Raw genomic sequence first — 15,989 nt, 5'->3', positions numbered from 1 at the left:
CAACTGAAGTTTTTGAATTTCTTCAAACTAGAACTATGCTCTCTGCGATCGCGATTTACTTAAGAAAAAAAGAAGAAGCACATGACAACGCCGCGACGCCAGCGCATAGGAACAGCGCTACAACGATGGACTACGTATTCAATTTCGGCATTTATATTCTCGCGAGTAATTAACAATGCTCATTCTTTTTATCTCTAGTAATTAGTATTAACACACAGAAATTTGTTTGAAGAAGGTGAAAACTTTTTAAAATAGTCTTGCTCATGATAAATTTTGAATATTTTGCTCTTTAAACATTTATTCTAACTCCAACCTCGACTGCAGCTAATCTTTAACAGCAATCATCCGCGGTGATGAGAGTTTGCAATTAGGTTATTCCGTACGCCATGTTTCAACCCTTTATGCAGTCGTACTTATGAAAAAATCATAAATGGTGGAAGATATTGTCCTGTTTATGCCGGCATACAACACATAAAAATGACTTTCTCTGCGCTCCGGAGAAAAATCCAACTTGTTTTGTTTTTTTTTTTGTTTTTTTTTTTGGTGCAACAGTTCTCTATTTCTTTCGTGGAATTTAAGAACAATACTAAAATTATGTTATTTTTGTACTCACCGTGCTAACGTGCATTCTATCGTCGTGTATCCTAATCCCGGATCTCGAACGACTGTTAGTATCAAAAATCTCGCAACTATCCTGTCTACTAATAGGAGGCTGCAAAGTCTGTGTCCAATAAACAGACAGGTCAAGTTTCGTCTCAAAATAATATTGTTTAACTTTGCTTTACTAACACCGTATCCATTTGCATCAAAAGTATAAGCAAGAAAAAAAAGGCTCCTACAATTTGATTTCCAGTACGTCAAAAACAGATATGGGGAAAGGTAATTCAAACCGTGAGCTACGGATATTGCTTGAGGATTCTGGATCTTTATTTTAGTGTTTCGAATAAGAAATCTGTTCATCCAAATACGCTATTTTCATTTTTTTGACGCTGTTAAATAGATTTTTCAACTAATTCTTCGCAGTCAACCCCAAAATCCAGGAAGAGCTGAGCTAACTTTTGTTTCTGTTCCGGAAAGTATGCAGAACTTATTAGTTCATGATTTTTAAAAAGGAATGGTTTAAAAACTATAATCTTTCTAGGGCAACTATTTTGAGCTTTAGGGCCGTATTATTTTTTTAATTGTCGACCAGTGTAATCTGTTTGTATCTATACACAATCTAAAATTTCATCCGCACCACAGGCTAACCTTCTTCTACAATTGTCTTGATCCTTAAGATACCTAATGTTGTAATATGAGTAAAAGGCTTCTATCAAAGCTGTAAGGAAACCTGGGAAAAGGCTACAAAAATAAACATAGTAAAACCACATTGTTCGGAAAGGAAATCAATTTAGTCGGTCGTTTCCCGTTACGCCATTTGGAAACAAAGAAATACGACGGCGGAATTGATCGTTCAAATACGGATGTTGATTAAATTCGGACGAGAAACATCGAAAAATAACAGGAGGAATTTAGCTGAGATAGGATGATGGGCCGGTAGCAATTGTAAACAAAAGAAGAAGATGCGGATAGGGGCAGATTAACACGAAGACGAAGTCGCCTGCTCGTCAATCATCGAAGAGCGTCAAATGAATGAGCGAAAAATAAAAAAAATAAAACTGTAATCAAAATAATAATTTGAATCTTCGGCAGTTTTAGTTGATTATCTTTTTAAGACTGTTATTTCTCAAAATTATCGAGTAAATAAAATATTGCAGGATAATATCGGACTTGGACGGACAACTGCTCAGGCAAACGTTAACGAATGAGACATAGTTTATTGAAAAACGATGATTGCCTAATGATTGCACGTCTTAATTGATCACTCCAGCCACATCAGCGCTCAATCTAACGTGCCTCTTACTTGGCCACGAGGCTGTGGCCGTAAACTTCGGACAAAAAGCCACTTACTGATTTGCGAACCACTATGTTTGCCTCGGTGTAAGGGAAGCAATCTTCTTTAAACTTGACTTGTCCCAAAGCTGGTATACACTCTCTGCTGGTTCGGGGTACATCCAAAGCATTACACACCGAAAATTCATATCCTGTCATGGTCTGGTTCTGCGTTCATCCGTTTCTCTGCAGAGGATACGTTTCCAGCTAAAACCACTGAAGGGCAACCGTTCAGGTGGTGCCATGCCTTTGGAGCCGCTTCCAACCACATCTTCGCAGCTTTTGAATTAGGCAGAATTGATCTTAGCTTTTCAACCAGTGTCTGATTAGAGTTCAACCACCCTGTTCTGCTGTGAGATTCTTTGATTCTTGTAGTGGTTGAATTGCTCATTCGAAAAATATTCGCAGTCTTGGTCCACGGTGAGACTTTTATCTGCCACTGAGCTGTAGCTATTGCGATGTGCGTCCAATCGTGTGTTGTTCACGTAATTCTCTAATACTCTCAAACAGCTCCCGGTGCTGCTTTGACATAGCGGTACTACTCTGTTGCAGGATCCAATCGAATCCAGCTTCTTTACCAAGAGTTATCTCGTGTTTCGCAAAATTGTTCAGTGTTTGTTGACTTGCCACAACTTTCATATCTCGGCTAGATGATATTGGCTTACCCAAAAAAAAAAAAACAACATCAAAAGTTAACATCTACATATTGCTTCGTAGGTACGCCGAAGCCAAGTTTTCCCCAAGATATTCCTTTGTTAAACATACCTTAAATTCCTCCATCGCACTATGCGATCAGTGTCATGGCATTCTGACAAGCATTTTTCGTTTTCCGCATAGACCGCAACGAGATGATCACTGCATCCTGTGTCTAGGCAGAACAGGATCTTCCCGAATTCAGATGTTTTTCTGGTCATCATTTAGCATGGACGCGGCTTTACCAGAACGATCACTAACTCAAGTCATCCTGGCGTTATGTCCTTTTTCTCTTTCCGGTTAACAACCGCTGTTTGACCGCCCAAGTAACAATCCTAATGCGATTTAGTTTTATTCAAATTTTATGGTAGTTTTATCGAAACATTACTGAATATATCGAGTTTTATCACAAGGTTTTTTAAGAACTTGTGGTTTTTATTTATCAGTAGTTTCAAAGAGTAATTAACGAACACTTGAAGAGTCCTCCATAAAACTTCTTCATTAATAAGTCTAATGACCCTGAGGAGCGGTTTTTAAACCTATTTTACATCCCTTTTAAAAAACCAATGAAAAACTTCCATAAAACTCATGAGAGTTTTACGATAGTTTTATGGAATTTTTCTTTAAGATGAATCTATCTTGAGAATGTGCCCAAAATTTTTTCTTAAGCCCCTTTTGGTTTAATGAAAGAGAAAACGTTTGTGAAAAAAAAGAATCAAAAATAAACAAACATTTTTCAGCTCATTCTAGCAACTAACTCCTTAAGTCAAGACAAGTCAAGTCAACCTACATCATATTAAATCAAATCATTTAAGCGTGTATACTTTTGTTGAGAATAAGCATCAAAATATCATATCATGAATATCATGCCCCTGCTTCATGCATTATGTTGCATTTCTTCATTTTGCTCATTCATGTTTTGAGCCCCTAGCCTATAACTGATTTGAGAAATTAAAGACATGTAGAAGGAACAAGAAGTTTAAACAATTAACCATGGGCTTGGATGCAGCATTCATTCCTACGAGTAATTCTTCCGGTGTCACCACCATTTGTATCAGTATCAAGCCATATCTCCATCCGTTCGAGCTGATCAGTATCAGGCCATATCTCCATCCGTTCCGTTTAATCAGATCGATGCTTTACTGTAAACAAACAGCTGTCAAACGGGAGAGGGAGCTATCCCAGATAAAATTTGTTTGTCTTGAAAAGTTCAAACAAGTTTTATTTAAGCGCAAGTATTCATCTTCGAGAGTACAATAAGTAAATGCCAACTTATCGAGATACTAAAAAAAATTATTAGTCTTGCACAAGAAGTTTTAGTTAGAAGCCGTCTTATGAGAGATTTATATAAAACCATCGACAAATATGGCGAACAGACTGTGATTGATTCCGTCAAAATAATCGTTATTTGTAATTAAACGGTAATAAAAGACCGTGATTCTCAATGCTACTAATAATTCTGGCAGTTTAGTAGTGAATGTAGACCATAATAAACACAAAGTTTAGTAAAATTTTCCACAGTCCAGCAAACCTGAACTTAATGAAAACTAAGATATTTTTCTTATTTTCTAAATAAATTATTTATTTGGCAGTAATATCATGGCGCGTTGAAAATTACAACCTTTTTTGCCACATAACACGTATAAACTGAACGTGGCAATTAAAAATTCTCATATATGAACTTGAAAATACGCGAAGATTTACGTACCTATTTTATTTAACGACTACGATGACATATATTTTGGAGAACGAGTAGATCAATGGGGTTTGTGTCATAAATTGCTCTATGTAAATAATAAATAAATTCTGTTCCAAGCGAAATAAGCTAAAAGGAAAGATCGCGACCCAAATTTATAAAACTCTCGAAATTTGTTATAGTTTTTTCATGGTTGTGAGTAACTCCTAAATGCTATTTTGAGTACATATCGATAAAAATATAGTGTTTTAGGCGAACTTTGGGAACTATTCTCGAGCACCTTCACTAGCATGGGGCTCTTTGATCTTATAAGGATTTTACGGTTGATTTGTAGCAGTTTGTGAGAATAATAAGATTTATGCCCTGTTTTAAAGAACAAGCAATCAAAACTTCTTCAAGTGCATCGTAAAACTGATATTGTTACTTGGGCGTCCCACAGTGGGGAATCGCTGGCCATCGATCCAAAATTGAAAATGCGAATTTCGTTTAAATTTTATTTTTCCTATAGTTGTATACTATTGGAGTGTTAGAATCCAAATTTTTGAAGCATTACGATAAAATTTGAATTTTCTATGATTTTTCAAAGTGTACTGAGTCAGCGTTTTTTAGCGTTTTTCTTGGAAAAAATGCAATCTTGCGAAACTTGCTGGAGCCTCAAGGGTAACTTGAATCTTGATGACGTCTAAGGAAAAGTTGTATATAATATAGTGGAGAATAAATCCTCATCATTGGACAATGTATAATCTCATTGTAATACTCAAAAAAATTAAACGGAATAAAAAAATTACGTATTTTTATACGGCAGGGTTTGGCACTATTGGCACTAGTTTTAAAAGATAGCTTGGAAAAAATGCTTGAAAATGCATCTAGTCCGATCCTGCGCAGAGTTGCGCAGAGTACCCTTCTTTCGAAGAGAAACAACGAGCGTTCGGCACATATCGGACTTTAAAAATGTAAATTTAAATTGCTCACTGCAAACCGTCAACAGAATAACAAATAGCCCGTATAAGTTTGATAATAACAACGTTTTCAAACATGTTTCAGTATAATTATTCAGACTATTTTCATATTTACAAGTTTAACTTATCTATATTCCGATAATTAACGAAGTATCAAAAACTAATCATTGTTTATGTTTTAGATCACCAGTACTGAGTACCAAAATCATGTTTTAAGTTTATATCATACCAGTCACATGTAAAAACAATCGTGTAAGCATAAACCATGATATAATACATCGCCTGCTAATTTCTACAGAGCAAATAGTGAATTATTATTCCGACGTTAGAAACTGCTTTTTGAAAACCTTCCCTTAAGATATTAAAACTGTATTGAAAATAAACACAAAAATGAAGATGAAGGTAGAATAGAATAAAAAGAAGAATGCGATAAATAGAAGCAATGTAAAATAGTCAATTTGAAAAAAAAAAACAAGTCATAAGTGGTTTTGGACACAAAGCATATTTTTTAATGATATTTTTTTTTATTTTCGTAATAACTGATCAATATTTTATGTTTTTTTATTGCATATGGAAGTCTTTCAAGCATCATGCATTTTATTTTCCAAAAGATTGCAACCGACGTAAAATTTCTCTCATATAATATATAAAAAACATTAAAATTTCCCTAGCGTCAAAAATATGCATTTTCATGCAAAAATAATATCAAATTCTGACTCAGCATCCCAAAATTACAAAGAAACCATATATTTTCCATGATTTGAAGACATTTTTTTGCTTGGCCAGCATTTGTATGAAGTCAGTGGGGCGTGGTGCGTCCTGCTCCTCTAAATTATGTGCCGTCACCCAGGGATCAAAACTGTCGCATTTAAATGAGCTCGCATGGACATTCCTTCCTTCTTCCGTAATCGTGCCAACTGCTTCCCAATGAACAATTTGATTGCGTAACAACTTATCAAGCTTTAACATGAAACGGATTTTTTTCACAAAGGTTTCTTTTAGAGCCTTTCACATTTCAGCTCTCGTTTGCGTTTGCCGAATAAATTCAAAGATTTTATCCTTTGTGATTCCAATGACTAATTTTCGCCTGTAGCTCAAATCACCCATCGTCGCCCCTGTATGCGGATAACTAAAAATCATTTTTACAAAAAAACAGTCTCCTCGGAAGATGGATAATCCGGGAGGTTTCAACATCCAAAGGTTTGATCCGATAGACACTTCACGGTGTCAGTTCGTTGGAACAAGGGGTTCCGATATCTCGTACCTGCTGCATTATACTGGCAGCGACTAGCAAGATATTTTCTTCAATCTAAAAGGAAACAATGAGATAGAAATTCTGGAGGATTCTGAAATCTACAAGGAGCCAGTCAAGCTGCTCGACGATTATCTCCTGCCGTCGCGTTTTCTGAAACCTCGAGCAAGGTCCGGAGGAATTAATCGTAAAATTTGGTCTGCGTCTACGGGCACAAGGTTGCCTAGGGTTGTCTCTACACTATAAAAAAATGTCACGATTACTTCAAGTGTTTTTGCACAAAGATGAACATAACAACAGAAAACAAAGTGATTTGCTGTTGGTTTCATCGTTCTTTGCATTCATATATTTCGAAAGATTTTCATTCAACTCTGAGATATTAGGCAAGTAGTGCGAATTCCACAGCAAATCACTTTACTTCGACGTGATTGTTATTTACAGTGTATAAAAATGGTGCGTAGCTGGAGAAAAACAAATTTTCACCGAGGGAAACATGACGTTGGCGCAAACTATCGAAAAAGGCCGATCACTGGAAACCAACATTGTTACGTACCAGTATATAGATTGTTACGTAACAGTGTTACGATGTTATGTTAGTTTTACGTAAGCTGGAAGTACCTAGAAGGTTTCTATTTCCCACTTTTTCACATAACATTGTAACATTACAATGTTACATTGGGGTTACATAACATTAACATTGTAGTTATATTGAAGCAATGTAACGTTATGTAACATTATTTTTTTTTTTTGTTACGTAACAATACTTATATTGATGTTATGTAACGACATTAATGAATGCTTCAAATGCTTCAAAAAACTCTTTATTTGCTAAGTTTTTAAGCAATTCTGCTAAATACTTTCGAAAAAGAGTCAATAGCAGTGCTATTTTGCCTGTAGATCGAGCTGAATATCAAGAAGAATATAAACATGTTAGGCCAAATCAGTGAACCTTTAGTACCTAATTGAATTAATTAAACTTTCCGGGCGGTCTAAATAAGCGATTTGAAAATAAAAAACCACTTCTCTGAAAAATCCGCGTGAATTCCGAAAACCGTGTAAATTCTAAAATCCGCGTAAAAGAAGTACCGTGGAATGGCGTGAAATTGATCAGTGGGGTGAAATTGATCACCTGAAAACGCGTGATAAAAATACTATTCAAAAGATATTGCTCTTGCAACACTAGGCATTGTTAACGTGTCCTTAAACGCAACTTTTGCACGATTCACATACCTGTCAAAGTTAACCCTTGCATGCCCGGTGCAATTTTTCATATTTTCGAAAAATTCTTCTAACTCAGTCAAAATTCAATCAAACTTGATCAAACAAGTTTCCAAATAACAAAAATAAGTATTGAATTTACTTAAAGTAATCTTAGTTGAGGGTAATTACGTTAAATTTGGAGAAGTGAGTAAAGTTTGATAAAAGCTCAAAAAATGTAATTTTCAACAATGATCATTCCATACCATTAAAGAAATACTGATGAATTCGCTGGAAACCACAAAGATTTTAATTTCAAAGCTAGTTTTTGAGCTTTTGCAACAAACCGAATCGAAATCGGTCTAACAACGATCAAATAAGAGCAAATTTAGCAACAAGCAGCTCGTGAACCAAAATAAACAAATTTTAACCTGAAATATCGTCATTTTCGTTTCCAAACTAGCTGTAAATGATACTTTTTAGTACAGAAATCATCATTTATCTTTAGCATATCGAGAAAAAAGCACATTGCCAAAAGAATGTATGGATTCCAATGGTGATCAATTTCACCCCAATTTACCTCATAGCACCTTATAGAATTATCGAATTTATTTCATGAAGTAGACGATAGAAATTTCACCAATAGCCATAGAGGTTTACTGGAGCACATACCAGTACTTGTTTTGAAATTATACTATTTCGGGAAAAATTTACATGAAGCTAGTTAATTGGAAATTGATCAATTTCACCCCGTTCCATGGTATCGAAGAAGTACCGTGAATATTCTCTGCACAACACTACTTATTCCCTTGAATATTTGAATTTTTCCTGCGTCCTTGTTTCACTTTCGACTACCGACTGGCAATGAACATCCATCGCGAGAAGAATAGATACAAAAATCAGAGTATTACACACGATTTCACTAAGCTGCTCAGTTTGATTCGTTTAGGGTGAAGTCCCTGTTAATAGAAGTTGGCACTCGAGGTACACCAACAGAACTATCTTGCGATTATTTGCATGTCGCATCACCAGCAGCGACTGAATAATGTGAATATTGTGGACAATTAAATACTAGAGATGGTATGAGTATGAGAAATTTGTTACCCGTACCCGACCCGTGCCCGACTTATCAAGAATTTTCAAACCCGTACCCGACCCGAACCCGAAGTCGGGTTTGTTTAAAATACCCGTACCCGACCCGAACCCGATTTTTTTTTTTCAACTACCCGTACCCGACCCTTACCCGAAAGAAAAATACCCCGAAATTGCCGGTACCCGACCCGTCCTGGATTTTTTTTATTTATTCTTTTTTTTTTCAAAAAACTTGGTTACCTCCCTCTCACTGGTTGTCATATGTGGTTTCTCGAGATGATGGCCGGAGTTAGGCTAGAACCGATTGTTCATGTGAACGAATGTTAATGAACCCAGAGTTCCAGGCAACATATTGGTTCTCCTTGAATCTAGCGTAGCACCTGCCACTGAGAACGTCCGCTCGTCTGATGTTGAAAAATTTGACCATATTTATCACGCAGCAAAATATCTATTCATAACTGTGTACGGAGAATTTGGGTTCCATTTTTCGTGTTAGTTATCTCATATTAAAATTGATCAAGGATTTCAATTATTTATTTTGTATGTATACGTATGATTCATATAAAATGCTGGAAATTTATATTTTGTTTTCGAGAGATCAATAAAAATTCAATAGAATTTTTTTGAAAAATTCATAATAACTTTATAATGAACCAGATCGAAACAACTAGAAGATCATGATAAATTAACCTATAGTGGACCCCTTTTTTTATTAATTTGTGTTTGTGATGAAGACTGGCAGACCGTGATGAATTGTATAGTTCGAAATTGTTACCAAACGACAGTTATTTTGATACCCGAGTAATAATTACGAAGGAGGTATTCCACATATAACACGTTTTAATCACAAAAATGCCTTAAAAACATCGGCAAACAAAGGACAGAAATATTATGTTTCAGAAAATGTTATTAATTTTATTGCGTGTATGGATGTTAGCATGATAAGTATTTTTCGAATAAGTCCACGGTCAAGTAAAATGCAATCATCCTTCCACAGTGATGGCGTTGCCGGTGCAACTACAAAATTGTCGCTACATAAAACAGAAGTTGGTTAAGCAATTCCTCAAATTGCAAAAGAAAGCCGGCTTGCACCGTAAATCCAGAAAGCGCAAGTTTAATAATCGAAATACGCTGGCAGGATTATTACTGAAAGTTTATGAAATTTATTATTTTACGTAAAAATAAACCAAAATATTTTGGGTAACCACACTGAATACAAAAATATGCTTGCGTTGAATATTTTATTAAGTAAGGCGATACCTTCAAGTTATTACAATACCTGCTACTTGAAGATGCTTTTTTCTCTTGGTTCAAATTGACAACTCATTCTGATTGATTTGACTTTCCCACAGCTTCGTATCCGTTTCTCCCTCATAGACCAAGGCTATGCTAAAACACCTAGGCCCGAAAAGTTAATAATTAAATTCTCTTAATGCACGAAAATCGAATTACCCGTACCCGACCCGAACCCGACCAGTTGAGAATTTTTCAAACCCGTACCCGACCCGAACCCGGAGCCTTGGTTTTTAAATTACCCGTACCCGACCCGAACCCGAGAAATATTTTTTGGCGTTACCCGAAACCCGACCCGAACCCGTCGGGTACGGGTATCGGGTAAAAATACCCGTACCCGACCATCTCTATTAGATACGACAGACCATCGCATAAAATCATGTATAGGTTCAAGTCAAACGTGAAACTGGATCAAAGAGTTGTTAAGAAGAAGATTGAATTTATTATACGATGACCCGGAAGAAATCATAGGATCAGTGATAAAAGTTATGAAGAGAAGGCAGCTTTGTGGTTAGTGAGTAAAGAAATTGCTTTCAATTTAAAATACTTTGGAAGACAAAGATTAATAAATTTCAAAAAGAAATACGTCAAATTAGATGGAACAACACCATAGCGATTAAGAAATGTTTCAAAAATTGTTTGTATATATTTTAAGAAAATGAGAAAATGAGAAACGGTTATGTGCTGAAAAAAGCCACGTTGGTAATGGACGCAAGCGAAATGAAGAATGCACTATGCTTGGGATGGGAATACCATCAGTAACTACTGATAGTTATTAGTAAGGAAAAATATCATTAACTATTAGTAAAGTTTTTCTTTTGCTGATATTGTTTGTACTTTTTTTGTAGGGAGACCCTTTTTTGGAAAAATATCGAAAGCGGTTGACGCTTTTTTTTTTCAATTGTGTAGTATAGTTTGCAACAAAAAAAAACGAAAAAAAAAACAAATACAACTAAAAAGATCACTTCAAGCGAGATTGACTCCGAACTAATGAGTTGAAAATCTTAACCACAGCCTCAACACAATCCTCTTTCACCAAAGCATAACAGAATGTTTTTAGTCCATTGCTGTATTGCCCATTTTCATAGCATTAATCATCGCCAAAAATTGTTTTATTTCGTTTTCGGATAAAAGAGCTTTCAAATGCCGCAAAGAGCGCTCTCATTTCTCACAAGGATTTTTTAAGCTCCCCAGAATTTTCCATTGTATTCAATATACCGTACTGCATCAAGTTTTGAGCAAATAAGCTATAATGTAATTTCTTGCACTAAAAAATCAACGACAAATGAATTTTCTCATCGATCTTAAGGCCCAAATACACACACGGCGGAATGACACCTTCTCCATACAAAATAGAAGGCGTAATCGCTATCCTGTATTTGGCCCCTTAAATGTTTACCATGTTGGTTATTTTATTTTTGTTGCAATTAAGTGCTATTTATATAGATTTAAACATGTTTTGTATATGAAAATAACGAGAATTCAGACAACGGTTTTGATCCAAATTCCGAACACTAATCACTAAGAAATAGAAAGGCAAACCGTCTCAACACTGACTGTCACTTTTTTCAACGCCTGTTGATTCCCAGGAAGTGCTCCTACAGTAAAGAGCGGCGTAAAGGCGCTGACTTTAAAGAATAATTGAGGGAGGCGAGAGTGTCGAAAAAATCTGGTTTATCTAATTCTAGAAAAAAAAATGCGTGCGATACGTCTTGACGTTTAGTAATTGGAATGGCAGTTTCGATATAGGTACTATCTATAGACCACAATTTTGCAAAATGGTGTTAGGGTTGTAAAGCCTCAAAATAACAAATAGGGGAAACAAAAACAAAATAACAAATAAGGAAAACGTAAAAAGAGACGCCAACTTTCTACAATTATTGAGAGGGCAAAATGATACGTTGCTCCTCGGTAAAAATAATGGAGGGGCAAAAAGTGCCCCCAAAGTTGGCGGCTATGGTTACACATCATTGGGTAAAGAACAGTAAAGGAACAAAATGGTATATAAAAATCACACTTTTCATTACACTAACTATAATAATTCGATTTTTATTCTGAAGTGTTCGAAGTTTGAATCAAAACGGTATATCCATTTCAAACTCCTTCCCAAGGTGCGGAAGAAGCTTCTCAGCATTTTTTTTTATTCAAAAGAAAAAAAATTACAAGCAAACAATATTGAGTAGAGAATTGATCCTGCGTGCTGACCTTACTGAGCTCCGTTTTCAATCGCCGTATTACTGAGAAGCTTCTCTCCGCCTCTTGAGGAGATGTTTGAAATGGATATATATTGTGGTAACCTGTAGCGTCTCAGCGGAAGTCAAACCTCTTCCGGCTTGTCGTTTATACGTTCACATTCCATAATTTCAGACCATGAGAAAAATTGCCATTAATTCAAAGTGACCAGACGTCCCTCGTTTCGCGGAAAAGTCCCGCGTTTGAACAAATTGTCCCGCGAAATGTCCTACGTTCATCAAAAGTGTCCCGTACGCTTTTGAAATATCCTGCGGTTTCAACAAAATAAAACTAACGGATGTTACATATTTCTCACTGGGATAACGTTCCTCTCTGACAAGCACCCATTTACTCATTATTGTGTCTCTTTACGTCTATATCCGCCAAATAAAAGGTGTGTTTGGTACCGTAACCAGCGGTATTCGGCAGCTTCGAATGTTTTTATTGTACAGTCAGGTTTTTTACGCGGTTGCTTTCTTCAAAAACTCAAAAATGGTACAAGATATCGACTTCGTTCCAATCACGTTTTCCGTTTTAGGACAGATTTCAAAAATAAATCACAATTTTTGGTTTAAATACTGAAAATTTGTAATATTGCATTTTGGTCTTTAGACTGACCACCACCATATTCAATCAAAGTTTGCACGTTTTAGGACGGTTTTCTACGATATTGTTTTAACTCAATTTAGTCTTTTTTTACGCGGTTCCATACAAATTTGGAACGTATCCTCGCGTAAAGAAACCTGACTGTGTTTACTATACTTTAAATTTCAAATACAATATTGATGCGCTTAAAACGGAACACCAACATTACAATGTTACTATTAATTTAGGTATATGTTACGTTACATTTTGATAACCTTGAAATGTGCATAATTAATAACAATTGCAACGTAACAATTACATTACATTAACAATGTTATTATTTTTTAGTAACAGTTTGTTGTAATTAGATAACTTTGTAACGCAACAATGTTACTTTTGTGTTACAGAACAGCTACATTGTGTTACATTCTATGTTGACCGGGGTAAGATCTACTCCAACCATTTTGTCGCGAACTGAGACGGTAAATCTATCGCATGCAGGAGGGATTGTGGATAATGATTATGAAGAGCATTAAAACATTTAAATATTTTCCGTGTAAATGGTATCACTTGCGAAAAATACAACAGGGATCATCGAGGTGAGTGATGAAGAAGAGTAAGAAGCCAGTTGTCGCCTCTCCCAGGTCAAAAACATCATATCAAGAAGACCGGCATTTCTGGATCGATCCTATACAAATGATGACCGTTAAATCGAACAGCGCACTCCATCTATTAAAGGTGGAAGCTTGTTATGAAAGTGGGGGTACTAGTAATTACATCGCTACAAAAACGTTGTATGCGTATGTATTCTGCCTGTGCATTCGGATTGCATTTGCATCGCCAGCACTCACACTAGAATGCGTGAGTTCAAATTTTTAAATCTCATACAAAATTGGAAAAAGTTCATAACGCTCACTAATACTAATGCATCGACTTGAATAACATACCTTCTAGAACTGTCATTTATACCTGGGCCCCTCATGACTTAACATGAGATTTTCGGTCATGGAAAGATGATGTTTTTCATAGGCCTATATGCACCACATCAAGTTTGAGGTTTATTGCTGGAAATTACTAATTTATTTGTAAAATAATTCTAAGCAATATAAAATTCATGCAGTATGACCACAATTAGTCATTACTTCTTTTCGTACGGCGTAGAACCAACCACCAATCTTTGTGTTGTCTAAGCAATCTTTAAAAGCTTGACATCCTTCCATACTATTAAGTACACCAAATACCGCCAAATCGGCAAGATTCGGTTTTTTTCCTCCCAAAAAAGGCGTTTTCTTCTGTTCAATAGTTGCAATCCATTTGTCACAGGCGTCATATATATGCGATCGCACATCGTCAGTTAACTGGTGGCGTTTCTTGAGTCGCTTGCTAATAGCCCACATGGCTATTGCGCCAACGTACACCATCATATTTCGTTCCCACTTGGGAAAGTGCACATCCCACTCACCCACATCCGAAAACCACTCGAAAGTTTCCAATGCTTCATCTCTGTTCCGGTAAACATTAGGAGAAATTAAATGAACCAGATGCTCATCAGCCCAAGTCCGCCATTTCCGCTCTTCACTAAAAATATTTGGTTTTTTTTATGAACGTATAAACAGACATAAATAGTAAAGCTTACTCTTGCGGGTCATTGCGGATGTGCTTTTCTGTATCGTGCAGCATCAAGAAATATTTGTTCATAATATCACTTGTTTTTCTTCCTGCATCGTTAACGTACGTAACTGAAGGATAATATTTTACAAGTTCATCAATATCTTGACTTTTATCCCTAAGATAACTGGATAGTACAGAAACTATCATACTGGAATCTGTCAATTGGACATACTGCCCAGTTCGGGTTTTAACAAGCATAGTGGGAACCTTTTTTGTTTCGGACCATTTGATTCCTTGTCTAAGAACGGCGTCAACTTCCACCACTGAGTATGTTAGGCCGCAATAATCCAAAAACGCGCGAACCTTCGAAAATTACTGACATAATCTAAAACGAATCATTTATCAATACATGCAACCGACCTACCTTACAACAAAACGGACATGTTTGAAATTGGAACAGAACCAACTCTAATCCGCTATCGTCATTGGAATTAACAATCCTTCTCGTAATTCTGACATCAGGAAAATGATCCAAATATGTTGGACCACTTTTTTCATTGATCATGTGATCCGTGGGTTTTCCTACGAAGTAATTATAGCCGGACCAACCTGTTCCAATCAAAGCGCCAAAAACCATCCCTTTCATCGCAAGACGAAAAGTGCTATTCGACGACTGTCCGCTAAAGGTGGATGCAAAACGAAACATATTTTGAGACACAGGTCGCACCAATTCCCGACCGACCCATGCTAAGCGATAAGCGGCCATAACATTGGATGTTTAAATGTACTATTTAACTATGTATCTATTTTTAAAGTATATCCTAATGTTCCAGCTTCTGCAGAATCGGCAAAATATTATTTATGTCGAATTCGTTTTCGCGACGGTTCTACACCTTTCCCGGACTACACTTTATAGCTTGGAAAAATTAAACGACACTACACTAGGATTGGTCGATCTTGGATCAATCTAAAGAGAATCGATCTTTCCCGCTCCGATCTTCGATTTTTTTGATCGATTTTTCAGCCCTGCAAAAATCGAAAAGATCGTTTACTTTTCGATTTGATCTTTTCGATCTTTTAAAAATTTAATTTATGTTTCAGCATGCAGCAATTTTTTTAGATCCAATTTTGAGTCATTGTCAGTGATCGTGTTTCGTTGTTTTATCGGGTTTTGAATGGTTGCGTGCGATTATGACATTATTATGCCTCCTTATAGTCCATTCCATTCCTGCAAAAAAAAATGCAACTGGTGACGAACTAGCAAATATGATATGATCGGCGTGCATTCAAATCGAACCAAGCTCCAAAAACATTATTTCGAGTAATGGGCGCTCAAAGTTCTAGGAAATTTTTGTTATACAGTCAAATTTCGCTAGTTGCACTGAACCCGCAGCTCATCTAGTGAAAAAATTTCAGTCGTCGGGCTGAGCTGTCAAAGTTGCAAATC

General features: G+C 36.1%; 1 protein-coding gene across 1 annotated transcript; it reads right to left on the bottom strand.

Annotated features, from left to right (window-relative positions):
- Positions 1 to 13,981: 13,981 nt before the first annotated feature.
- Positions 13,982 to 15,472, bottom strand: LOC129722112 (prostaglandin E synthase 2). Its single transcript, XM_055675349.1, has 3 exons — positions 14,967 to 15,472; positions 14,568 to 14,905; positions 13,982 to 14,509 (listed from the first exon to the last, which is right to left on the bottom strand). The coding sequence occupies exons 1-3, from the start codon at positions 15,306 to 15,308 to the stop codon at positions 14,044 to 14,046; spliced, it is 1,146 nt and encodes a 381-aa protein (XP_055531324.1). The 5' UTR covers positions 15,309 to 15,472; the 3' UTR covers positions 13,982 to 14,043.
- Between the last annotated feature and the right edge of the window lie 517 nt (positions 15,473 to 15,989).

The sequence above is a fragment of the Wyeomyia smithii genome, chromosome 2 (genome assembly GCF_029784165.1).
Source record: "Wyeomyia smithii strain HCP4-BCI-WySm-NY-G18 chromosome 2, ASM2978416v1, whole genome shotgun sequence".
NCBI classification, from domain to species: Eukaryota; Metazoa; Arthropoda; class Insecta; order Diptera; family Culicidae; genus Wyeomyia; species Wyeomyia smithii.
This window is presented reverse-complemented; position numbering and strand designations above follow the sequence as displayed.

What these genes read in the sequence shown, in the direction of transcription:
- LOC129722112 (XM_055675349.1), bottom strand. Translation starts at nt 15,308, where the DNA reads ATGGCCGCTTATCGCTTAGCATGGGTCGGTCGGGAATTGGTGCGACCT. An exon ending in CATGTCCGTTTTGTTGTAAG is followed by an intron (nt 14,906 to 14,966) that starts GTAGGTCGGTTG and finishes TAATTTTCGAAG; the next exon opens with GTTCGCGCGTTTTTGGATTA. An exon ending in ATCCGCAATGACCCGCAAGA is followed by an intron (nt 14,510 to 14,567) that starts GTAAGCTTTACT and finishes AAATATTTTTAG; the next exon opens with TGAAGAGCGGAAATGGCGGA.